At 41.3% G+C, this 25252-nt stretch overlaps 1 protein-coding gene across 9 annotated transcripts in view; it reads left to right on the top strand.

Moving 5' to 3' along the window:
- Positions 1–25252, top strand: part of SH3KBP1 (SH3 domain containing kinase binding protein 1) — a 333390-nt gene that overhangs the window by 184001 nt on the left and 124137 nt on the right. For 5 of the 9 annotated variants that reach the window (XM_027533394.1, XM_027533396.1, XM_027533391.1 and 2 more), the window contains 2 exons: positions 1046–1120; positions 4700–4905. In XM_027533394.1, the coding sequence (XP_027389195.1) occupies positions 1046–1120; positions 4700–4905 (281 nt within the window). Of the gene's footprint in view, positions 1–1045; positions 1121–4699; positions 4906–17495; positions 17597–25252 lie in introns of those variants that run through there. The other 4 variants (XM_027533395.1, XM_027533399.1, XM_027533397.1 and 1 more) reach the window with 2 other exon arrangements.

The raw sequence follows: 25252 nt of genomic DNA, 5'->3' as shown, positions 1-25252 counted from the left end.
GCTATAACAATAACTTCTTATGAGGGAGCTATGTGGCCTCCAGTTCGATATTTAGCTCACAACCATAATAGGATCTGTTTCTTGGATAACTTAGAGTAATGCATATATTGTTTGTCTTTATTAAACCATTTTACCTCCTAATGTAGGGTGTGTGTGTGTGTGTGTGTGTGTGTGTTCGTCCATTCAGACTGGGGCAGTGTGTGTAGTCTCTGTACTTACTCGTGATTCCAGAGAGATTTGGGCTTTAGCCATGTGCCCAGTCTTATGCTATTGTTAACTTCTACTTGTAACAACAAAAAAGGAGATAATTTGATACTGGGTGAGTCCTATGTCCTCATGCTTAAGTGCAGTCTCATGACTGACATGGCAAACCTCAATTAAGGTGGTTTAAAAAAGAGGGTTTTCTGGCATCTTTGGTGCTAAGCAGAAAACCCCTTACATCAACATGGAAGTCACGATTGGTTTCAAACCTCATTGATAAAAACCCTTTTCTAGAATTCTAGTACATTTTCTTGCTTAAAGATACTAAGAATGAAAAATCTTTTAAAAAGGATTCTGTGCCTTGTTTAGACTCTTGGGGTCATGAGTATCAGTTTGTATCATCTTGGGCTCTAGGGGTAGAAGATAAAAGATAATGGACCAAAATCTATATTCTGTTTGAGTCGCACTCTACAGAAAAGATTGAGTTACCTAAGGAATCTGATTGGTTAGATTTCCTCTGGTTAATTGGGATTTTCCTGCTCTTGAGGTGTAATGTGGAAGTGGCTTCCAGGTTTAAATTGGGCATAATCCACAGGCCAGGCATCAGAGAGGTGAGTTCTGGGGCTCATTGCCATCATGGTTGCATGGGGACTTTGGGCTCATTCTGTACCATTCTTAAACTCTGCCTTTATGATTTCTAATTAATTTTGTGGATGAAGCTTAAAGTGGATTCATTGAAGACAAGTTCAGTTAAAGACTCTTCCTCTTCCTTCTTTTGCCATCACTTGCTCCCCCTCCCCCCTCTTGTTTTTCTCTCCCCTTCTCTTTTCTCATTCACTGTCAGGAAAGACTACCTTTGAAGGGACAATTCTGTACCGAGCCGCACCGGGAAAGACGGAGGGCCACAGACGCTATTACAGTGAGTGACCTTAACAGCAGGAGGCATTTTAAAGATAAGATCTGGGTACTTGTGTTTTTTGATGCAGCTGCACTCCCCTGAGCTGCTCATGCTTCTGCCAAGTGTCTGTGAATTTCTCATCCAAGGACATGGGCTTATTTGCCTGAGATAAGTGCCGTCTCCTTGGTGCGTGCTGCAGGAGCATTCCCATCACCAGCCCCCAGCGCTGTCTTGTTTGCTTTGTGCCTCTGTCATGTGTGTGACATGCGTGCATGAACCATGCGTGCAGAGAAGGGATCCGTAACACTGGTCATGGCATATGTATTTGTCCCAGTATCTGCGCCTCTGGAGTGGTGTAAGATGGCTTCTCATGGAGATGTCAGCCCTTCGAGGTTATTGCTTTTACTGAGTGGGTCAATCAGTAAGTCATTGCCTCATTGTGCGGTTCAAAGAAGTAAGAAGTGGGCATGAACAGTCCATGCCAGAAATGATATTTTGCTTTGCTCATTCAGCCAATCACCACACGGCAGACTTCTTTTTGGCAGGACCGGGGTGTAGCCTTTGGTGCAGTGGAAAGAAAGCTGCCAAAAGTTGAGGGGATGGAGATAAATGAGATTGATGAATGAATCTTGTGAAGTTCTTAGAACGGGCCTGCCACACAGTAAGCACTAGACATGTGAGTGTAAAACTGAAAATAAATAGAAGTAGCTCGCGGATTTGAATTGATTGGTGCTGGAATAGTAAGGAAATTATTGACAATGACTTTTCTGTAATTCAACCAATTATATGAGTGGCCATAGCAAACCTGAGGAAGCTTTGTTCTTTTCTCACGGCAAAGGAAAATCATCCGCCTTAGTGTGCATATATACATATGTGTACATAAAGACGTATACACATATGTGTGCATAGAGATGTATACACGACTATGAAAGAGAAGGTTCTGGCATGAACTCCAGAGCCAGGCTTCTCAAACTGTCTGCAGAAGAGTGTACTTTTATTTCCATCCCCCTGCGGACAGATAACCTGGTCCCTCTGGGCGTGCCTTCACTGCACATGTGCTGCACCTCTTGTGCCTCCCTGCGGGAGCAGACCGACCAAGGCTGGTCTGTGCTCCATTCACATAGACAAGTCTGTGGGCCACACGTCTGAAAGTCACATCAGCACACACTGCTATAAGTGTTTCTGTGCACAGACACTTTCCGTGCTTGTTACCCAGTGTTTCAGTAACGAACCCTTCATGACCTGGCCCCAGTCCACAGACCACACTTTGGGTTTCCTTGCCCTCGGGTGTCATGTGGCATGCCAAGCATGACATAAGGATATTTTCCACAGTAGTGTGTGTTATGAGCACCAGGGACCAAAAGATACAGCACCAAACAGACGTGAACATGAAAAGCCACCTTTCTTTCCCACCAAAGGGAAGGTACTAGATTTTGAGGTTTTTCATCAATCTAGATATTCAGATATTTAACTTGTATCACACTGGAAAGTGATAGAAGCAGGCTGCCAGAATTTCTGGAAGACAGATCTGCCGTGTGCTTCCTTCCCAGCCCATGCTTGTGTGGTTGAATGACCCTGCAGCCTTTCCCTGTGTAACATAAACAGCATTTCTCACAGTGATGAATGCAAAATTATTCAGGTGAGTACAGAAGGTGGCAAATCCCTAACACCAGAAACTCAGTGAAATCAGGATGCCAATGGTTGAAAATATTATGTTTCTAGGTAATGAGGAATGATAAAAAGAATCCTTCCCATTCTTTTCTTTGAATACCTATAACAGCCTCGCCCTACTCCCTTTGCCCTGCTGCCTTCTGCTGGTGGTGCTCGTGGCGGTTGGGGGGAGGGGTGATGGTACGGTGATGGTTTCTATTCACTAACCATTTCTTTATTCCACTCTCAAATGCTTCTTTCCAAACCAGAAAAGAATATACGAGCCATTTATCACACAGAAAGAATCCATACGGCAAAACGAGAACATGTTAAAGGGGAAATGACATAATATTTAGACTCCGAAATTATACCTCCAGCAGGGCTATTTCCCAAACAATGAACAGATAAACACATGAATGGATAGCTAATCCAGGGAGGTTCTCCATGTTTGCACACTTGCATCCAGTCCTGTAAATTGCAGCCGACCCCCTTGTTGTGGGCTGTTCCTTATTCTTATGCCCTCTGTTCTTGCTCATAAATGCTGTTCTTTAGTTAATTAAAGTGTACACCTGGGATCTTCCTCCTTGCCCCCCCCTTCCGGCTTATAATTACTGTTTTATTGAAAACAGCAGCAACAACAAACACAGCCATTGTTTAAAAGATTTGATTTTGAAACATGTTAGCGATTTTTAATGACTTTTCTGTATTTTTTTCTGTTTTCATTTAACAGTTTTTTCCTGCACTGACACTTGTGTGTATGAATGACTTCGACATTTTATGACAATTTATGCAAGCAGTGATTTGGTGTATTTTTCTTAGGTACTAGGAGGCCACCTTACCTGTAGGAAGATAATACACAATGTGGCTAATAGAGAACTAGAGCATCATTGTCATCAGCAGATACATAATCAATGTTCAGGAGCTATTCTGCACATTTCGAGTCTTTTAGAGACAGGCTTAATGGTAGACTTTTCATAAAATGTCCTTTGATTCTTGTCCTTTGATGCCATGACTAATGTACTAGCCATCAAAGTAAGAATGTACACTCAGAGATTAACTAGAAACAAATAGGCTCTTCCTTTTAGGAACATGATTGTGGGCAGAGCCTGGGGAAAAAGGAATCTGGGGAGGTAAGTGTCCACGCTGTCTTGCTGATAATGGTTTGACCACAGGAAGTCCAAGGAAAGGTGTCATGTCCCCAGTGTTCTTCTTTGGAAAGGAGTTCAGCTTCAGGGAAACGTTGGTGTTAGGGGAGTGAAGAAGAGCTGGAGGCTTGGGGCATTCTGGCCTCCCACAAGGCAGCTTCCTTTCCTTCTTTAACAAATACAATCATCTTGCCAGTGAAAGTGTTTCAATGTCAAGTTTGGTTTAGTGCTATCCTAGAGAAGCATGTCTGTGTGCATTTATTCCTTGTAAAGCCATCCAGAAATTTAATTCTTTGGCAGTCATAATTTTGTGTGGTTTCTTTAATTGCTAATTTGTTTAAATGGCTTTTAGCTTTACAGTTTCCCTTTAGGAAATGTTACTTTCGTTGCTAATTGCTAATTGACATGTCATAGAGATAGGAGGTACAGTATGTGGTACTGACTGGGTTGGGAGGCGAGAGGGGGCAGGAAAGGTTGTTACTGCATAGTCTGCACCAAAACAAATTTGGCTAAGAACCAGGCTCTGGCTGAAAAGAGGTGACATGTCACATTGACAGAGGCATCTGCTTTGAAATTGGATGTTCTGAAAAATTTTGATTCGCTTCTTAAAATTCAAGGCTGGGGAGGTGGAACAAAACTCAGAGCCACCTCCCTGCAACATCCTTACACACTAAATGAACAACAGCAATGCAAGTTATCCTGTACCCTATGATACTTGGAGCAGTGGTTCCTGGCTGGCTATGAGGTGCTTCATGGCTGTGGCTGATTTCTGAGCTCTTTCTTTCCCCATCCCCGCTCTTGACAGGTTTAAGGGAAACTACAGGCTCCGAGAGTGACGGGGGTGACTCAAGCAGTACCAAATCTGAGGGTGCCAACGGCACAGTCGCAACAGCTGCCATCCAGCCGAAGAAAGTCAAGGGAGTGGGCTTTGGAGATATTTTCAAAGACAAGCCAATAAAGCTAAGACCAAGGTCGATTGAAGTAGAAAATGACTTTCTGCCAGTGGAAAAGGTATGTTCGAAAGTTTCTGTTTTATTTCCACATAATGTCCTGTATCCAAAAGTTACCTCGTAGGGCTTGACGTCTAAGATGTCCTATGCCTCTCTTGGGCTCTCATTGTCCTTGTGTGCAGCTCACCTTCTGTATGAGGACAGCTTTTAAAAAGGCTCACGCTCTAGTTTACTGTTGCTTTTCTTACTGATCTCCTATCTACGGAACATTTCTCAGGGTGACTTTTCCCATAGACCAGCCCTTCTCGGTTTTCTCTGGAGAAAAGCCACTCACGCCTGGTCTCAGCTAAACACATGACCTTGATACTTTTCAGGCAGCCACCAGTCTCTCTCCTCTCCTGGAATGTTTCTCTGGTGCTTTGTGCTGGGGCATGTTGACTGCTTCTGCACTGGAGAAAGGGGTTATGCATTTTTTTCTCAAGGTCTTTGGTGCAAATGATTTCAGACTGCCACAAGGAAGTCTCCTGCGTGCATGAATGGCGGAGATGGCCCTCGCTGTGAGTGCCTGGGTCTTTCCTGTCAGGGAGCTGGCTGTTTTGTCCTGCCCCTGGTTCTGGGTTGGTGAAAGGCAGACAGCGTGCTGCTGCTGACTATTCGGTTGCCACAGCAACACACCCCGAGCCGTCATGCTTGTGGCTGTCAGTGACGTCTTCTGTGGTATACTTCTAAGCATCATAGCCTTGCTTAGGATTTGATAGATACTGTGGAATTTTCCAGATTGTAATAAGCTACACTCGTGCTGTGCTTAAGGAATGTTTGTTAATTTGATTTAGTGCTGAAATTTTCTCTTTGACGTTTGTGCCAGCAGGCTTAGGGGATGGGGTATTGGCAACATCGCTACTGCAGGTTTATCCGCAGCTTTTAAGGGTTTTCCATTTTTCAGTGAGATGAATTTTTGAAAGTTGCATCATCTTCTGCAGCTGTAGAACTTCCACCCACCTCCCTCCCTCCATCCACCAGCAACCTAGCCTGGTGTCATCATGCATTAGAAACAAAATCTGGAAAGGAAACTTTTTGGACACTTAAACATCTGAGAAATGAGTAAGACAGAAAGGACAGACACTTAAAAACAAAAGACTGTTTCATTTAAATTCTTTCGTGGAAACTTCTCTTATACACCATTGTTTCCTTCAGCAATCAATTTGGTGTTTCTCAAGATCTGAAAACTATTTAGTATCCCAGCTTGTGAGCTCATTTCTGTTCAACACAGTCACTTTCAGATTCCAGGAGATATTTACAAAAAAAGCAAGTTCCCATCTTGGGAAGGAACAATGAATACAGTTTTTTCTTCATTTTATTCAAGAGGTTGAAATGAACATGATCATTGACTCTGTCAGTGAACAGTTAATTCCTTCTTTTTGTTTTATGATTCTTGGTCTAATTCTTCTCTGTGTAAAAGCACATCGCGTGTGCATAATCAGTGACAAATATAATATTCCCAGGTTTGTACCTCAGCACATGTCCTCTGAGCCCCACGGCCAGCCACATGTCCAGCTGCCGACTTGAATATCTCCACTTGAAGTTCTTAAATTCTTATTTTTACATAAGATAAATCCTTATATAAGACAATTTTATATAAGATAAATTCTTATCTATCTCAGCCATACATATACATGTATCCATTCTTCCCCAAACTCCCCTCCCATCCTGGCTGCCACATAACATTGAAGAGAGTTCCCTGTGCTGTACAGTAGGTACTTGTTGGTTATCCATTTTAAGTATAGCAGTATAACACATCATTTCTGTACAGAGAAATCTTACTAGCTACTGAACTCCTGAAATGCTGGAAAAAAATTTAATTGTATTTTTTTTATTCATGGCCAAGTTTGTGGCAAATTAATAAGAACAACTGAAGGCAGATTGGGAAAAAGTCACTTGCAGTTCTGAAATTCTTATCAGTTTGTCCAGGCCAGAACTCATCCTCTTCCCTCTCAAATCACTCTGCCCACAGCCTTCCCATCTCAGTTGAGGGCAGTGCTGCTCCCCCTCCCATCACTTGGGAGAAAAGCACTGGGGTGGTCTCTCACGCCCCTCGTTCCCTCACATCCCATGGCCGATCCATCAGCAGCCCTACCGCGTTGCCTCCTAAGCGTGTCTGGCACCTTCCTCAGCTCCGCTCTCACCATCACTGCGGTGACCTCTAATCGGTCTCCCCTCCCCTACAGCCTAGTGTCAGTGTCGAAGCCAGGGTCATGCCACTCTTTTCAAACACCTGTAGAGGCTCCCCTGTGAACCAAAGTGAGAATCTTCCCCACAGCCCAGGAGCTAGGATGACCTGAAGCCCATGGCCACTTGGACCTCTCTGCTCACTGCTCTTTCCCTGCTTGCTCACTCCCAGCCCTCTGGTTCCTCCTCACACATGCCACGCATGCTCCCTCTTGGGGGGCCTCTGCCTGGACACTCTGTTACCATCTGCACCCCTCTCCAGCTGCCTGCCTCTCTTCCCTGATGCCCCATCATTCAGGAACCTGCCCCCTTGGCCCCTCCTGCACTGCACTTTTTGTTTTCCCTAGCACACGCACCCTTCTGACATAATGTTTATCTTGTATTATGTTTATTCTTTGTTCACTGATGTGTGTAATGTGCTTAGAACAGTGTGTGGCACATGGTAGGTGCTCAGTATTAGTTACAGGAATAATATTAAAACTAGCACTTTAGAGATTACAGACATCTATGAAATGAGGGGACTGAGTGTGATAAGATAACAGTTATATAGTTGGAAATATAGTAGTTGTATGGTTCGCTGCATCTTTGTGAAACAAGATTTACTGCATCGGTCTTACAGACATGAAATGTTAACTTCATCAGAGTAATACACACACACACACACATACAGCGTGTGTGTGCATCTTGATTCATGGTTTGTTTGCAGAATGAAACCATGTGCTGGCAGCTCCCTTAGCCTGCTTCTCATTGTGAAGTCTCTGGGGGAAACGTAAACTTCCCAGCCTGCTTTACTGGCAGCGGACAATTTTTACAGCATCTAAGAGGATTTAAAACTCTCTCCACCCCCTGTTGTTGGCGCCATGGATAGTTCCATAGATTTATGGATCCATTATGTTATTGCACAACCTGGCGTGGGAGCGCATGAGTGTGATGATGTTTTACTAGTGTACAACCTGGTTCTCATCGCTTTTGAGATAGTTCTGCGTCAGAGATTTATGTTTAAGGAAGAAAGTTTCCTTTGAGAGTTGAGCTCACTGTTTCAGTTTTGCAGAAGCACAGACTGGATCTCATGTGACAGCATCTGTGTTCAGTGAAGCACAAGCGGGTCTTCCACTTAGGCTGGGGCAGTTGACCTTCTGACATGACTGGTTTGATAACTTACATGAGGGGAAAAAAAGGACTATGATAATTGTTAACAGCTGCGAGCATTCTAGTGTGCTTTCTGTTCAAGTGTGAGAAGTTCAAAGATCTACTTTTCTGAGTCAGTTGAAAATTCTGTGCTTATTTTACTTGTGCTTTAATCTGTATCACCCTACCCGGAGTGGTTGAATGCTGATGATTAAACACCAGGAGAGAGATACTGGTGTAGTTTTAACACCCACCCATAACAACAAGGAAATAATTAGTATTCTTGCTTCTCTTTTTGAACTATAAGGAAGGACCCCAGTTATGAACCTTTTTAACACTACCAGTTGTGAATATGCCTGTGAATGATGTGTTTAATGCACCATTTAACCGAAATATGTATAGATGAAATGATTTAATGTCTGGGATTTGACTTCCAGTAAGTTGGAAGATGGAAGAGTGGGTGAGGCACAGAGGAAACCAGATTGGTTATGAGTTGATAGTTGTTGACACTAGGTGGTGCATACACGGGGGTGCAGTATGCTGTGCTCTGTTTTTGTACATGTTGGAAATTTCCTCTGATAAAGGTTAAAAAAAAACTTGGGGGAAAATGTACCATTTAAACTCAGGCCAGAGCTAAATATGTGTTATATCAAAAACAGTGGAAAATATGATGTGGCTAAAGGTGAATTCAGTTGAATATCATAAGATTAGAAAGGTGTGGTACCGTTGTCCTAGCTGATTGACCTTTACAAACTGACTTTACCTCAGTTGGACCATCTGTAAAATGGGAATACTCTTTATACCTATCCTACTTCGTGTGTGTGTGTGTGTGTGTTCAGCTGCTACATGCTGTCCAACTCTTTGTGACCCCCATGGACTGTAGCTCACTAGCTCCTCTGTCCATGGGATTTTCCAAGCAGGAAAACTAGAATGGATTGCCATAGCTTACTCCAGGGGATCTCCCTGGATCAGGGATTGAATCCACATCTCCTGCATTGGCAGGCGAATTCTTTACCATTGCACCACCAGGGAATCATAGGACTTCAAAAAAAATGCTATATAGCTGAAGATACTTGGAAACTGTAAATGTAACTCATTTCAGGTAGTGTTTATTGAGTATTCACTATACGCTCAGCACTGGGGATACAGTGGTAAATAAGAACAGGTCACTGCCCATCAGAGAACTGCAGAAAAGTAAACAAGAAGAATAATACAGTGTGGGGAATGCCATGACCAGGATGAGAACATAGTGCTGTGCTGCAGGAAGGCTTGGGCATGGCAGAAAGTGGTAAATGGTTAGGGAGGCTGGAGAGTGTGTATTCGTGTGTGTCTGTGTGTACCTACTTCCTAGAGGAAGTGATGTTTAGGCTGAGAACCATGGGTGCAGTACACATTCATCAGGCAGAGGAGAACAGAGTTGTCAAAGTGGAAAGAGCAACATGTATACTTGCCTTGAAGGGAAAAGAAAACAGCACAGAATGTGTGTCGAGCTTCCAGCAGGAAGTGGGAAAAGATGAGAACGAAGAAGAAAGCCGGGCCCAGATTAGGAAGGGCCTGTTGAGACTTGTTAAGGAGTTTGGATTTGAATTTGAGGGCAGTGGGGAGCAATTCTCAGCAGAGAAGGACATGATCAGATATGCGGTTTAGGGAAAGTATTCCAAGTTGCAGTGGGAGGAGTGGATTACAGATGACAGGTAACTGGAATTCAGGAGAGAGGTTAACAGAAACTTATATTGACTCTACCAGTAAATTTCCCTCCTCGTAGGTTCTAAACCAGTTAATGAATAAGGTGAGTCAGTGGATGGAAAATCAGAATATTATTTTTGCTTATTTTTTCAGTATGGATGTTCAGTTGACTCAGCACTGTTTATCAGAAAGATCATCCTTTCTGAAGATCACCTGTTTGTCAAAAAGGTCACCTTTGTCATAATTTAAGTGCCTGTGTATGTGTGGGTTCACTTCCATACTCTGTTCTGTTGGTCTGTTTGTCCTTATGGTCATTCTGTACTACTTTAATTACTGTAGCTTTGTAGTCAACCTTGATTTCTGGTACTGTAACTACACAAACTCTATTTCTCTTCCAAAAGATTTCCTGGGCTGTTCCGTTTCATATAAATTTTCATATAAAATCAGCTTGTTAATCCCTACTCCCCAAAAAGCCTTCTGGATTTTGAATGGGATTACTTGAACTCTACAGATACTTTGGGGGGAGGGGGAGAGAATTGACACCTTTCCAATCTATGAACATGGTACGTTTATTTACATAGATCTTATTTTACTTTGTAAAAATTTCTCAGGTTATATATTTATGATCTGTGTCTGTTTCTCTATTTGTGTTATATTACAATGTTGTTATTGATGAAGGAAAATTTGGAGGATATAGATTAGGAGAATCAAATGGACCTAGCTATTGATCTCCAGAATTAGACAGACTCACTCACCCAGTCTCAGTGATGCTGGACTCAGGCAGACCCATGTGATGTAGAAGAGCCTGCTCCTTGGGGAACAGCAGAGACAGTCAATTTCCAAGAGGAGAAAGAAGAGCTGAGCTAAGCATGCTCGGTTTATTTTTTCTAAATTCACATATCAGAGAAGTCATTTCACTATCCCAGGAAAAGTGAATAGGGATACAGAGAGTTCCAAGAGTGTTCAGTTCTGCCCAGAGGCCAAGAGTGTCCAGAGAGAATGTCCGTTTGGTCTCCCCTTTACATGGAAGGAAACATCAAGATAAGACAAACAAATTTTCTAACAGCTTTGAACTATTATTATAAGTATTTGGGGGAAATATTTTGGAGATTGAATCAAGAAGTTTGATAGTATGTGGGGGATAAAGGAGAGGAAAGACTTGAAGAGAATGCCTTGGGCAACTGACTCCAGCAGCTGGATGGATGGCAATATCATTCCCTGATTAGAGATATTGGGGAAGGAAGGTTATGGGGTCAGTCTTAGACTAGCTGCATTTTGAGGTCCTTGTGGGACCATCAAGGGAGGCATCCATCAAGCAGTTGGGTAAATAAGTAATGGGGAGAGAGCTGTGGGTGTGGGTTTTAGAGTCATCCACCTAGAGATCGGGTTGAGAGACTGTAAGAAGGCAACCTAGACAGGACCTTATTCTCATGAACATGGCTTATACCTTATCTCCCACCTGTGGACCAGAGAGAGAACTTCCTCATCAGGCTGTTTCCCTGTGACCCTGCTCTCGTCTCACTCTTTTTCTGAACGCCTTCTCTTTTCACAAGTCACTCAGGTGATCACTCCTGGCCAAATAAACTCAGAAAGATGTGTCAGGTATTACACCTGGGTAAGTCAATTCCAGATGCACAGGTGAGTCCCAAGACCTACCTAACCTGATATGTTTTGTTTTGTTTTTTTTGATGTGAGCCATTTTCAAAGTCTTTATTGAATTTGTTACAGTACTGCTTCTGTTTTATGTTTTTGTTTTCTGACCAAGACAGGCGTATGAGATCTTAGCTCCCCATCCAGGAATCAAACCTGCACCCCCTGCATTGGAAGGCAAAGTCTTAACCACTGGACTGCCAGGGAAGTCCCTGATATATTTTTCTATAGAATAATTCTGGCTTTTTGGTACCAGCTTATTCCATGCTTAAGTGCCCTAGGTACAGCTAGTATTGGCCCCCTAAATTAATGGGAAAAGTAGTCTTTTTGGTCTGGGATCTTCAAATGGCCAGATTGGAAAAAATATTTTTCTAGGTTGGCTGTTTGCCCTATTGGATTCCCTATAAGAAGCTCCATGGTCTTCCCGTCTTAGTTGATTTCCATTATGATCTCTCTCTCTCTCTCTTGAAATGATTGTTTTCTTTCTTTTTTTTCTTCTGTGTTCCACAAATTAGATATTGTGTTTGTATCAGTCTCTTTTTTAACTCTCATCATCTTGAATCTCATTTATAGAATCACAGGCATCCAAATTAATGCCTTGATAATATCAACATTGTAGCTTTTACTTGTAACAGAAAATTAGAATTAAAGTCACATATAAATGAGCTAGCAATCAGTTTTTTTAATCAGCTAAATTGCAGGAAGAGAAATTTTAATATCATCATATATATCTCAGGTAGTCTTTTTATCCCTACTAGTAAAAATTCATCAAGCTGTATACTGATGTAAGATTAAAACATGTAAACATCTAAAGTGATTATCTTAGTTGCTTAAAAATGAGAGAGTTATGTCTCTAATCCTTTGAAGACTGTAGCTGTGGGGAATCCCAGGAGCTAATGATACAAACTTTGATTAATGAAACACAACTGGGTCAAACCTTGTCATGATTATCTGAGACCTATAGTGTTGAATGTCTTGCACAGTGGTTGAAAGATAAGATTTTGTGACATCTCTTAAGCAGATGAAAGACCTGTGATTTTTAAAAAGCAGATGGAATTGAGATGCCCACTGGTTGCCTAAGCTGAATGAAGTGTCTGGGATTTTCAGACTTTGCTTTATGTGTTATCTTTCCTAATCTAGGAAAGGTAAGAAGATTGGTGGTAAGAAAAGGGAACCAGAAGCAGTATACAGGGTTACTCTTGGACATAGTAGGTGCTGTTTAGTATTTTATGTGTGTTTCATGTATACTTTCTAAAACATTCAGATAGTGTATTTTCCATGAAATGTTTAATAGCAGCCATATGGTCACCAAGAATCACATTCCCAGGAGACCTTAAAATTGTGTTTTTAGGAATGTAGTGGTTATTAAGCATGAAGGTCAGAATTCCCAATGTTCACATCCTAATTCTGCCTCTTCCTGGGACAAATTATTATTATATCTACAAATTTAGATTCCTCATCTGTAGAATAGAATAGCAAGAAAACCTGGCTCATGTGGTTGTTAGGAGGATTAAGTAACACACACAAAAATGGGTCCAAGTGCCTGGCATAGAATAATCACTGAATTAACGTTAGTAGTTATTGTTACCCTTCTGGTTGTTAGAATAGGAATGCCTATAAATAGCAGTGCAGTCTCCAGGATCATGTCCTTAACTTTTCATTATGGAAATTTTAACACTTAGAGAAGTAGAAATAAATTTTGCTGCATCTGTGGTAGCTGTTTGACGTCACCAAGTCTTCAGTATCGGCCATTGGAAAGTAAATGCTGTGCAGAGGACATGTGGGCACTGAAAATACTCTGTACAGCACGTCTTCCCAGGTGGCTCAGTGGTAGAGAATCCACCTGCAAATGCAGAAGACACAGGTTCGATCCCTGATCTGGGAAGATCCCTGAAGAAGGAAGTGACAGCCCACTCCAGTACTCTTGCCTGGGAAATCCTATGGACAGAGGAGCCTGGTGGGCTATAGTACATAGGGTTGCAAAAGAGTCTGACATGACTTAGTGACTAAACAATAATTCTGTATGATTCCATAATGATAGACACGTCATTATATGGGGTTGGCCAGAAAGTTCATTCAGGTTTTTCTGAACCATCTTACAGAACGAACTTTTTGGGCAATACAAAACATTTGCCCAAACTCATAGAATTGAAAAGTTAAGAGTGAACCCTAAGGTAAACTAGAGACCCTGGGTGATAAAGAGGTTCATTGGTTGTAACAAATGTATCACTCTTGTGTGAAATGTTGATAGCGAGGGAGGCTGAGCATGTGAGGAGGTACAGGGTATCTGGAAATCTCTGCACCTTCCTTTCACTGTTCTGTGAACCTCAAAGTGCTCTAAAAATAAGTCTAAAAAATGAAAGCAAGTCCATTATTTTGGACCCTGTCTTTGTTAGTCACCATTGTATCTACAGTTCCTTGAAAATCATTGGTAAACTATAGGTGGCCTTCAATAAATATTTGTGACTGGATACATGAATATGTTTTGTCCTAATCCAACCATGAGAATAAAGGAAGACCCATTCTGTTTGGGGTCTGCTGTAGCCTGGTTGTGGATTTACTCTTCCATTTGCTCATTAAGTGGCTCATTCCTTCATTCGCTGAAGCTTTATTGAATGTATTTTATGGATCAGCAGCGGCAGCTCTGAAATTTCTAGATAAATGAGCTAAGGAATGGCAATCCATTTGGAAAGGAATTGGCTAGGCAGCATGTCTGGATGCTGTGTTAGCATAATGTGTGCAGACTTTTCACCTGGCAGGTTGTTTGTTGCAGGGGCGAGGGGGAGGGGGTGGGCAGCTCTGGTGTAGTTAACTGGAATGGAGTTCATACTTCCTCCCCCACATCACGCCTTAGATCAGCTGTCACATACAGGCCTCTCATTTAGCGCTTTGGATTGTCCCTACATGAGAGAGAAGTGAGTACATATTTAAAGTCATTCTGATTCAGGGGAAAAGGACTGGCAGAGCTATGTCCAAAGCATTAAAGACATTAGAGAGGAAGGAGCTGCTAACTTGCCTGGAGTCTGCGAGGAGGGAATAGTGTGTAGGGGAGATTTTTCAAGGAAAGTGACAATTGAGCCAAGTGTTAAAAGATACCTGGAGATTGATGGTCCCAGCAGTGTGTACAGGGACCAGGGGAGAGCGTGGTGATGGCCAAGGGCTGGGTCTGGCTGGACAGCAGGGGTCTTGGGGGCGGGAAGTTGCAGGAAAAGTGAAAGTGAAAGTCGCTCAGTTGTGTCCGACTCTTTGCGGCCCCATGGACTATACAGCCCATGAAATTCTCCAGACCAGAATACTGGAGTGTGTAGCCGTTCCCTCCTCCAGGGGATCTTTCCAACCCAGGGATCGAACCCATGTCTCCTGGATTGCAGGCAGATTCTTTACCAGCTGAGCCACAAGGGAAGCCTGAGTTGCAGGAAGGCCTGACCCTATTTCCTCAGGTCTGCCAGCCTACTCACAGGCTGCATCTCTGGGTGGGCTGGCACACTGGTGGAGGGGTTCTGACAGGCAGTGTGTTGGTCACATTGCCACTTTGGAGAGAAAACTGGGGAGGTGCTGGGCAGTGTGGACTGAAATGGGAGAGGAAGTAGCTGGGAGAGTTGCCAGTCTCAGGGTTCCGTGGTTGATGACTAATTGGCCAGGCACCAGGAACTTCTAGTAGCTCTTGGAAAGGGGCAGATGGGCCCACCTCATGCACACTCTTTGAGTTGGGCCGCTGTAGACTGGGTTGGCAGCAGAACTGACAGAAGAGCCAAGTTTCCTTTCAAAGAAAACTCTTTTGTGTGTTATGGAAAGCAAAATGCCAGGAGTCCGCGTTCGACTATCTGTATCAATAGCTAGGCTTAGGATGAAGAGATAAGAAAGTTAAGCTGAGACGGCATTAAATACATTTATATACATATATATATGTATATATATATATATACACACATATATATGCAGATGTATATAGTCAGAACATCATCATTGTGTCTATAAATCACATATATACATTTGTGTATATATACATGTACATTCAGCAGGCTTATCTTCCTAATTAATTTTTTAAGAAAATTTTAATTTTAGAATAGTTTTAGATTTATAGAAAAATAGTGAAGATAATAAGAGTTTCCACATATCTCACTGCCAGTTTCCTCTGTTACTAGCATCTTACATGAATATAGTAAGTTTATCATAATTAGTGAACTAATGTTGCCATTAATTAAAGTCCATCCTCTTTAAAGATTTCCTGAGTTTTTACCTAAAGTCCTTTTTCTTGTCCTGGATCTTGTCCAGGAGACCACGTTACATTTGCTTGCCCTGGTCTCCCTAGGCTCCCCTTGGCTGTGACAGTTTCTCAGACTTGCCTTGTTTTTGGTAACCTTGGCAGTTTTACAGAATTTTGTAGGATGAACTCAAGTTGGCATTTGTCTGATGTTTTTCTCGTGATTTGACTGAAATGATGGATTTGGGGGGAGATCCACATAGGTGGAGTGCCATTCTCATCCCATCAGCCCACATGACTTTTCACTGGTGATGTTGACCTTGGTCTCCCAGCTGAGGGAATGTTTAGCAGTTCTCTCCACTGTAGAGCTGGTCTGTTTTTTCTCCTTTTCCCCATCAACTCTTTGGGAAGAAGTCACTGTACATGCCTTGCTTTTCACGAGTGGGAAGTTGAGCTCATCTGCTTCAGGGTGGAGTATCTACATTAATTATTTGGAATTCTTCTGCAGAGATGATTTGTCTTGTCCCTCCCATCCTAATTAGGTTTTGATAAGGGGATTTCTTATCTGTCCTCTAAATTCAAAATGCTAATTCTGTGGCACATGCATCATACTTGCCATTTTCAGGCAAGTGACATTTCTCACATGTGTTTTCTTGCCTGATACATAAGCAGATCTATGCCTTATTTACTCAAGCAGATTGCAAGTTTCTTGAGGACTGGGACAGCATCTTATTCAAAGCCTTTACTACTGTAGGTAGTTAATAAATACTGAATAAATGGTTTTTGAATGAGCTCAATTTAAAAATTAACCATAGTTAATAACTGAAACCGGTTATCAGAATCTCCATACATGAAAACTGTAGTAAGATGAGGATACTATTGAAGTGAGCTTGAATTTGTAATAGTCGCTCATAGGGTACTTCCTGTGTGCCAGGCACTTTTCTAAGCAGTTTACATATATTACCTATTTAATCTGCCAGATAACCCTGTATCATTGTGCTATTATACCCATTTTATAGATAAGGAAACTGAGGTGAACACAGTCTAAATAAGTTGCTCAAGATCACACAATTAGGAAGTGGCTCAGCTGCATATTTGATCTTAGATGCTCCGGCTATAGAGTTGTGAACTCTTAAGCACTAGGCTCTGAAGTCATCACAATGATAATTAAAATGGTATCTCATTTAGGCGAAAAACAAGATTTCTATTTAAACACTTTATTCCTATCTGTTAGGATACTCCTGGTGACATGGCTGGCAGAAGTCTTGCTGTATTTTTCCTAAGGGAAGTGTTTCTATAAAGGCATGGCTGCTGCTCCTTCAGATTTTGTCTTTTTTTAATGAGTAATTTTTGTGTTTTACAACTATTTTATTTCTTTAAAATACAGGCACTCTCATGATGGGCATTTCATATACAAACCATATCTTAGACATCTCTCACTCCCAAATCATGTCATCTATTGAAAGATAGTGGGTTTTTTATTTTCTCTCTGACGTTTTTAACCAGAAGTGGTTGCCAAGTCCTGCCAAATAAACGCTCCTTGAGTGTGTTGCTTGTCCCATTGGTCACACCTGCGGGTCTGAGGAGGCAGCCTAGATTCCTGCGGCAACGTAGGCGAGGGAGGAGGACTTTTCGCGAAGCCACCCAAGCCATGAATCGGCCCTGGCTTCCTGAACCACAAACAAATGGGAGCTTTGTTCTCCCCGTTGCTCATTTGGTCCCAAGTATGACTCAGGGTTAGGCTGGGTCCTTCAGGCTCCGTGCCTTTGGCTGTTGGAAGGAAGTGGGAGGGCTGCAGGGCAGTTCTGGGACCTTTTCAAACTGAAAAGAGGAGGCTGCCTACATGATGGGAGAAGAGGTATTTCTTTTTTTTTTTTTTTTTCCCTTTTTTTCTATTTTCTTTTAGAGATGGAATAAGTTCCCTTAACTTGTATCTTACCTATACTATTCTCTAACAAGCTTTGTGATGAGTTTGCATTAGTAGGTTAAAATGAAGTGTTTGCTAGCTAGGATCCCCTGTGGAGGTGGGAGGGAGGTTGCTGTGAATGGGTTAAGGAACAACCTATAATGTGGAGGATTATTTTCTACAATCAGATGTGACACTGGAACTATTTGCTGTTTTAACCACCCCCCACCACTTTGGTCAATTTGGCCATTAATTTTTACAGATGTTTCTAATTTCTCTGTGTCTGGGGTTTTCCTGTGCTCATACTGCAGAGAGTAATTTGGATGGGCAGTCTGCACAAGCAGTAACTGTTACACCATGTCACCGAGATGTTTAGCAATTACAGATGTTTGTGTGGTAAACAAATGAGCTTGCTCTTCAGGTTAGCTTAGGAGAGAAGACCACGTCCACACAGAGTGAGCCAGCCATGGGGCGTTTCACTCTGGGGTGGGTGGCATGGACATTGGCGTTTTCCTGGTGAATGAAGAAGCTGTGAGTAGTGACTTCTGGGTGCTGTTGAATTGCTTTTTATTGAGGTAAAGATCTTTGGCTGATTTTGTAGTACTGGACATTTCTATTTGTTTGCTCATATACAGGGTAAAATAGAGACACTAAATTATTTGATTTTCTAAGAGTTTACAAGTAGTACGTAGTCTGGTTTCTCTTTGTGAGTTGTTCATATTTGTCTACCTAAAAGCAGAAGTCTGTCATTTTCCAAACGCAAAATAAAATTCCCTAAATAAGCCACAGGACAAGTAAGGCTTCCAATGTGTCATATGTCTTCCATATTCCTGTTTCTTGTTGCAAAAAAAATTTTTAAGGGACAAGTTGATGATATCTATAAAATATATCCCTCTATGTCTTTTTCTGTCAGCTCTAACATAATATTTTCACAATTACATAAAAAGGAAAATAGCATAAAAAAGAAAACACCATTTTAACACACTATTTTAAGAGTAGGAGGACTTCTTGAAAAGTTTTTTGAATGGTCTGTTGCTTGCCTAGAAGGACATGAGTGCAGGCAGCAGTTGGCTAGAATAAAAAATGTATTCATCTGCACTGGCTTGAAAGAATTTTCCTATTGAAAGATATCTTAAATTTGCTGATTATTCTTATCACTGGATGTCACTGATCTGAGTTGTGAAAAGTAAAAATCAGAATTAGGTATTTATATGCAAAATTCAGATGGTGACTCTTCATTTGGGAAATGAGTAAAAGCTTGATGAAGCATAAGTTGGAAAAGTCTTGGTGATGGCCTCTCTGGCTCCATCAGATGAGGGCCTGGAGATGGGCCCCTTAAAGGTTAGTGACCTGTACACTACTCTTTGCACTGCTGAGTGCCCCCCAAATCCTTTGCTTACTTGTTTCTCAAAATGGAAATAGCTCTGTTATTCCTCTGCTTATAGAAGCTCTTTGCAATAATTATTATAATAATAACAACTCAAAGTTAAAGAATATGAAGAAACAAATAGAAATTGTCCTTAATTCTATAATCCAGGAATAACCATAGTCAACATTTTATATGCATCTTCTAGACTTTTATCTGATCCTGAATGTGCATGTAGCACACGTCACTCTTCATACAATAATGAGGTCATATTCAATGTCACCAGTTTTTAAAACTCAATATGAGTTCTCCTTTTCTGTCAGAGAGCTGTGTGATCATTCATTGTCAAGATGCCCCACCATCTATTGAACCATTCCTGTGTGATAACCATTTAGGTTGCTTCCAGATTTTTGCTATTAAAAATAACATTTTGTATATGCATCATTGTACCTTCTGTGATTATTTCCTTTGACTAAATTTTTAAAAGAGGAACTTCCAGATTATAGTGTGACTTAATTCTGGTTGTTTTTGTTTTAAATGAAAATAACCCAAGTAAGTATATGATTTTAAAAAATTCCAACAGAACAAAACCAAGACTGTCTCAATCCCACAGTTTACTTTACTTCCCAGTGGAAATCCCCCATAAGAGCTTTCTGTGTACCCTTCTAAAAGTATAAAATCTTTTCATTGTGGTAAAATATATATAACATGACACCACTTTATTCCTTTTTGAATGTACAGTTCAGCAGTGTTAAATACATTCACATTGCTATACAACCATCATCACCATCTATCTCCAAAACTTTTACGTCTTCCCAAACTGAAAACTTTGTGCTTATTAAATGCTAACTCCCAGTTCCCCCTCCACTTAGCAGTTACCTTTCTACTTTCTTTCTTTTTCTTTGACTACTCATGTGAATGGAGTTATAAAATATTTGTCCATTTGTGGTTTATTTCATTTAGCATAATGTCTTCAAGGTTCATCCATGTGCCTGAATTTCCTTCCTCTTTAAGGCCGAATAATACTCCATTGTATCGGTAAATCACAGTTGGTTTAACTATCCTTCTGTTGCTTCCCTAGTGGCTCAGAGGGTAAAGAACCTGCCTGCAATGCAGGAGACCTGTGTTCGATCCCTGGGTCGGGAAGATCCCCTGGAGAAGGAAATGGCAAGCCACTCCAGTGTTCTTGCCTGGAGAATCCCATGGACAGAGGAGCCTGGCAGGCCACAGTCCATAGGGTCACACAGAGTCGGACATGACTGAAGCAACTTAGCACGCGTGCACACACACACACACCCTTCCACTGATAAACAGGTTGTTTCCCTCTTTTTACTACTGTGAATAATGCTACAATGAAGACTGCCATACTGATCCCTACTGTCAGTGTTTTGGGGATATATCCCCAGGAGTAGAATCACTGAATCATCTAGTAATTCTCTTTTTAACATTAGAGGGAACCTCTGTACCATTTTCCACAGTGACTGCAGCATTTTACATTCCAACCAGCAATGCACAAGAGTTTCAGTCTCTCCATTTGCTTGCCAACACTTGTGATTTTCTGTTTGTTTTTCTTTTTTAATAATAGCCATCCTATTGGGTATGAAGTAGTGTCTCATTGTGGTTGGGATTGGTGTTTAATGTGTGTTCGTGTTGCCTATCACTAAAAGGAAAGGATATTATTCTTCTCATCTTAGAATAATGAGTTGAGAAAAAAGTCTTCTGAGAATCCCTATGAACTAGCAGATCAGGTACATGATCCCAAGAGATTGTAAAATTGCTTCAAGGAAGAATTAGTTCCCCCTGTTCCTGTGGCTTCTGCAGAACAGATGAGCAGAGAGTTTTGGTGGTTGCTGAGCTTCAGAGGTTTAAGGGTGACAGGTTTATGAAGAGTGGATTCAAAGCCATTATTTTGAGAAAAGATGAATTTCTCTTTTGTGCTATTTTAATTCTATCTAAAAATTTTTATTGGAGTATAGTTTCTTTACAATGTTGTGTTAGTTTCTGCTGTAAAGCAAAGTGAATCAGCTGTATGTGTGTATATACATATACATATATACATACATATATACATACATATATATATATATCTCCTCTCTTTTTTTGGATTTCCTTACCATTTATGTCACCACAGAGCATTAAGTCGAGTTCCCTGTGCTATACAGTAGGTTCTCGTTAGTTGTCTGTTTTATGCATAGTAGTATATACATGTCAATCACAATTCATCCCACTCCTCCTCCCCCCCCCCATACTATTTTAATTCTAAATGATAGTACTTGTTTCATCTTACATTTTGGGGAAAGCAGTTTTATGATTGAGTTTTCTGTCTTCACGTTCTGCTCTGGAATTCCTTGGGGACAAGAGATGAAAGTCCTTCCTTTCGCACATCATTTGCCAACATGTTCATTTGCTTCAGTGGACATTCTTCAGTGGGGTGGGCTGAGGTATCTGTAAGTATTTCATCATGCCCTGTTGTATTCATGTATTAACAATTATTTCATAATATTTATAGTCCTAGAGTTTGCAGATACTTTTGGTTCCTGAAGTTCAAGGTTTTAAAATTTTCTGTGTGGCCGTTAAAATGATCATGCTTCAATACCTAGCTTGTCTTTTTCTCTCAGAGATTCTCACTAGTTGTTAAATGATGTTCTAAGCAACTAGATTTCAGTGAGATGTATTAAGTGTAATGCTCTCTGAAAGGGCTTCCCTGGTGGCTCAGATAGTAAAGAATCCTCCTGCAATGCAGGAGACCTGGGTTTGATCCCTGGGTTGGGAAAATCCCCTGGAGAAGGAAATGGCTACCCACTCCAGTATTCTTGTCTGGGAAATCCCATGAATAGAGAAGCCTGGTGGGCTACCGTCCATGGGGTCACAAAGAGTTGGACACGACTGAGCAACTAACATTTTCACTCTGGAGGCTTCTCTGGTGGCTCAGATGGTAAAGAATCTGCCTGCAATGGAGAAGACCCAGGTTCAATCCCTGGGTGTGGAAGATCCCCTGGAAAAGGGAATGGCTAGCCACTCCAGTATTCTTGCAACTTTAAAACAACCCATTCAGCTTACTTTGCATGGTGGTCTGTCTTTGCTTACATATAAAAAATTTAGATCACAGAGATCATTCAGTTAGTCAACAAGCTGTTTTGTAGTTTTCTGTGGCATTCAAGACCATTTAAAAGGTGTGAGATGAAGAAAAAAAAGTATGAGATGACAGTCTTATTCTCAACTCAGGCTCTTCATGTCAGAGGCCAGATACTAAATAAATACATAACCATAAATGCTCTAGAAACCATGGAAGCATAATTATAATAACCCCTACTTACACCTCTAATAGTGATGTCTCTCTCTCTAAACTTGGGCTACAAAATGAACAATTTACAAATTAAGAGTTTTCCAGTATTGACTTAAAAGCCAGTTCTTCATCAAAGGACCATGGTTAAGTCATTTCACAAATGGCCTGTGACTCAGGAGTATCACCCCAATTAAACTCATCCTTGAATTTTTAGGAAGAAAATAAGCAATATTTGGAAAATTGAAAACAGATATTTGGGGGTCTCTATCATTTAGAAGCTATATTTATGTTTTGCTCATTTAAGCTGAGGATGTTAGAAGTGATAAAGATGGATTTACTGCCTCATTTTCTTTTTCTTCTTTCACTTACTAAGCATTTTCACCCGCCAGTGATTTTAATATGTTTTGCTCCATTTGTTTTGGTAGCATCTGCTCAGTCTGTTCTTTTTATTTTGATTTCTTCATTGGATTTCTCATTTTTTCTCTTCACCAGAGGCAGCTTTTCTGAAACTTCTTGGGTACCTTTTCTAGACTGTTAAGAAAAATTGATAAGATATAAAATGTCAAGACTTTAGATCCTAGAATTGTTCAAATATGTCCTCTTGGGACAGTGCCTAGCACTGTCTAGTTACTGCATTGGGAGAGCTGGATACAGTTTATGTCTTATATGTCTCAATTTTAGATTTTGTTTCTTTTGCTTCAACCCCCAGTATCCTCTCTGCATTCAGGTGTTGTTAGTAGCAGAGAAAGTAAACTTGCTCAGAATTTAGAATTCTATTTTTTCAAGTGATGTGAATACAGATACTGCTATTTTTGACTCAGATGAGGCCGAAATGTTACAAAGATGGTAACTCTGTGCCCATGCATGGGTGTAATCTGCCTAAGCAATGCATGTCATGTTGTCAATTTGCAGCATAGAGGTGAGCAGAGCATAATTAATTCTTACAGTGCTTACAGTCAAGTGTTATAGGATTGCTAACATTCTGGTGTAATTTTTGCATTCATTGCCCAAGAGCTCAAACAATTCCAGGTTTTTCTGACTAGAGCCTTCAGTCTTAGGTCATTAGGCAGGAGAGGAGAAAAGTGGTCCAGGTAAGAGAGGACAAGGGGTCTTGAGAAAATTCATGAGAAACCAAAAGACATACAGCTGGGTCAGGGAGACATCACAGTACTAAAGTGGTTTAATAGGGCCAAAGAGCAGTATGTTTGTGTGAAGCCCAAGCCTGACATTAGTCTAAAAATTCTGTGTGAAATGAAGACCTAACATGGGTTGATGATCTTGTCATGAAACTGAATGACTAGAAAGAGGAAGGGGTACTCTAAGAGGCGATGACAGAAAGCAGTGAATGAAGAAGGTCAGGAAACTGGAACTCAAGGGATGATTTGGGAGTGTGGAGTAGTGTCAGTCCTTGTGGCAAAGAGAGAAGGATAAACAGAGTTGAAGAATTATGTTGGGGTTAATGGTTGACCATTCTCTGGTCCCATTGATGGATGAAAAAAAGGGAGTCCCCTTTAATTTGAGACATGGTGGCCAGCTTGGAAATAAGAGAGAAATAGCTTCCCAGGTGGTGCTAGTGGTAAAGAACCCGCCTGCCAATGCAGGAGATGTAAGAGATGTGGGATCGATCCCTGGGTGGGGAAGATCCCCTGGAGAAGGGCATGGCAACCCACTCCAGTATTCTTGCCTGGAGAATCCCATGGACAGAGGAGCCTGACAGGCTGCAGTCCATGGGGTCACAAACAGTCAGACATGACTAAAGCAACTTTGCGTGCATGCACAGCCAACAGTGAGCACTGATCATTCTTCCTTGTCCTATGATGGGAACTGTGTGGAAATCTTCCCCTGAAAGTCCCTGTAGAATTGGATAGATGCTCATCTGAAGACCACCTGTCTGAAAGAGATGAAGTATAATAACTTGGGGGTAGGGAATAGGTTATAAACTCCAGAAGTGCCACCACTGGCCTCTGTCCACCGTTGTCAACATCCTCCGTGAATCTGTATTGTTTTTTCCGTGCCGAGCCTATAGCGAGTCTTTGTGGAAGGCACAAAGAGGAATTGCTGCTCTCGGGAACTCAAACGTGGAGAGCACTGAAATGAACGTTCTCCATTGTAACAGAAAAGGACAAGGGATTGCTAAAGACCAGAAAATGCATCCATTGGGTATTTTGCTGTACACATTGTCTTCCCCACACTCTCATAAAAAAAACAAGATATGCCTTTAGAAAATAACATATAACTGCAAAAAGTGCCATTTAAGAAAGCACATGATTAAAGTAGGTGATTTCATGGTTTTTTTCCTTCTTTTTAAAATATTTATTCATTTTTAATTGAAGGATAATTGCTTTACAATATTGTGTTGGTTTCTACCATACCTCAACATGAATCAGCCATAAGTATACATATGTCCCCTCCCTCTTGAACCTCCCTCCCACCCCATCTCACCCCTCTAAGTTGTCACAGAGCACTTGTTTAAGCTCCCCAAGTCACAGAGCAAATTCCCACTGGCTATCTATTTCACATATGGTGGTGTATGTGTTTCCATGCTACTCTCTGCATTTGTCTCACCCTCTCCTTCTCTCTCTGTGTCCATAAGTCTGTTCTCTATGTCTGCGTCTCCACTGCTGCCCTGCAAATAGATTCATCAGTACCATTTTCTGGATTTCATATATATGTGTTAATATGTGATATTTGTTTTTCTCTTTCTAACTTATTTCATCATATAATAGACTCTAGATTCATCCACCTCCTTAGAACTGACTCAAATCCATTCCTTTTTATGGCTGAGTACTTTGTCAACAAAGGTCAGTCTAGTCAAGGTTATGGTTTTTCCAGTAGTCATGTATGGATGTGAGAGTTGGACTATAAAGAAAGATGAGCACAGAAGAATTGATGCTTTTGAACTGTGGTGTTGGAGAAGACTCTTGAGAGTCCCTTGGACTGCAAGGAGATCCAACCA

Source organism: Bos indicus x Bos taurus, chromosome X (assembly GCF_003369695.1).
Source record: "Bos indicus x Bos taurus breed Angus x Brahman F1 hybrid chromosome X, Bos_hybrid_MaternalHap_v2.0, whole genome shotgun sequence".
Taxonomy (NCBI): Eukaryota; Metazoa; Chordata; class Mammalia; order Artiodactyla; family Bovidae; genus Bos; species Bos indicus x Bos taurus.
Note: the sequence above shows the minus strand (reverse complement) of the source record. Positions and strands in the feature narration are given on the sequence as shown.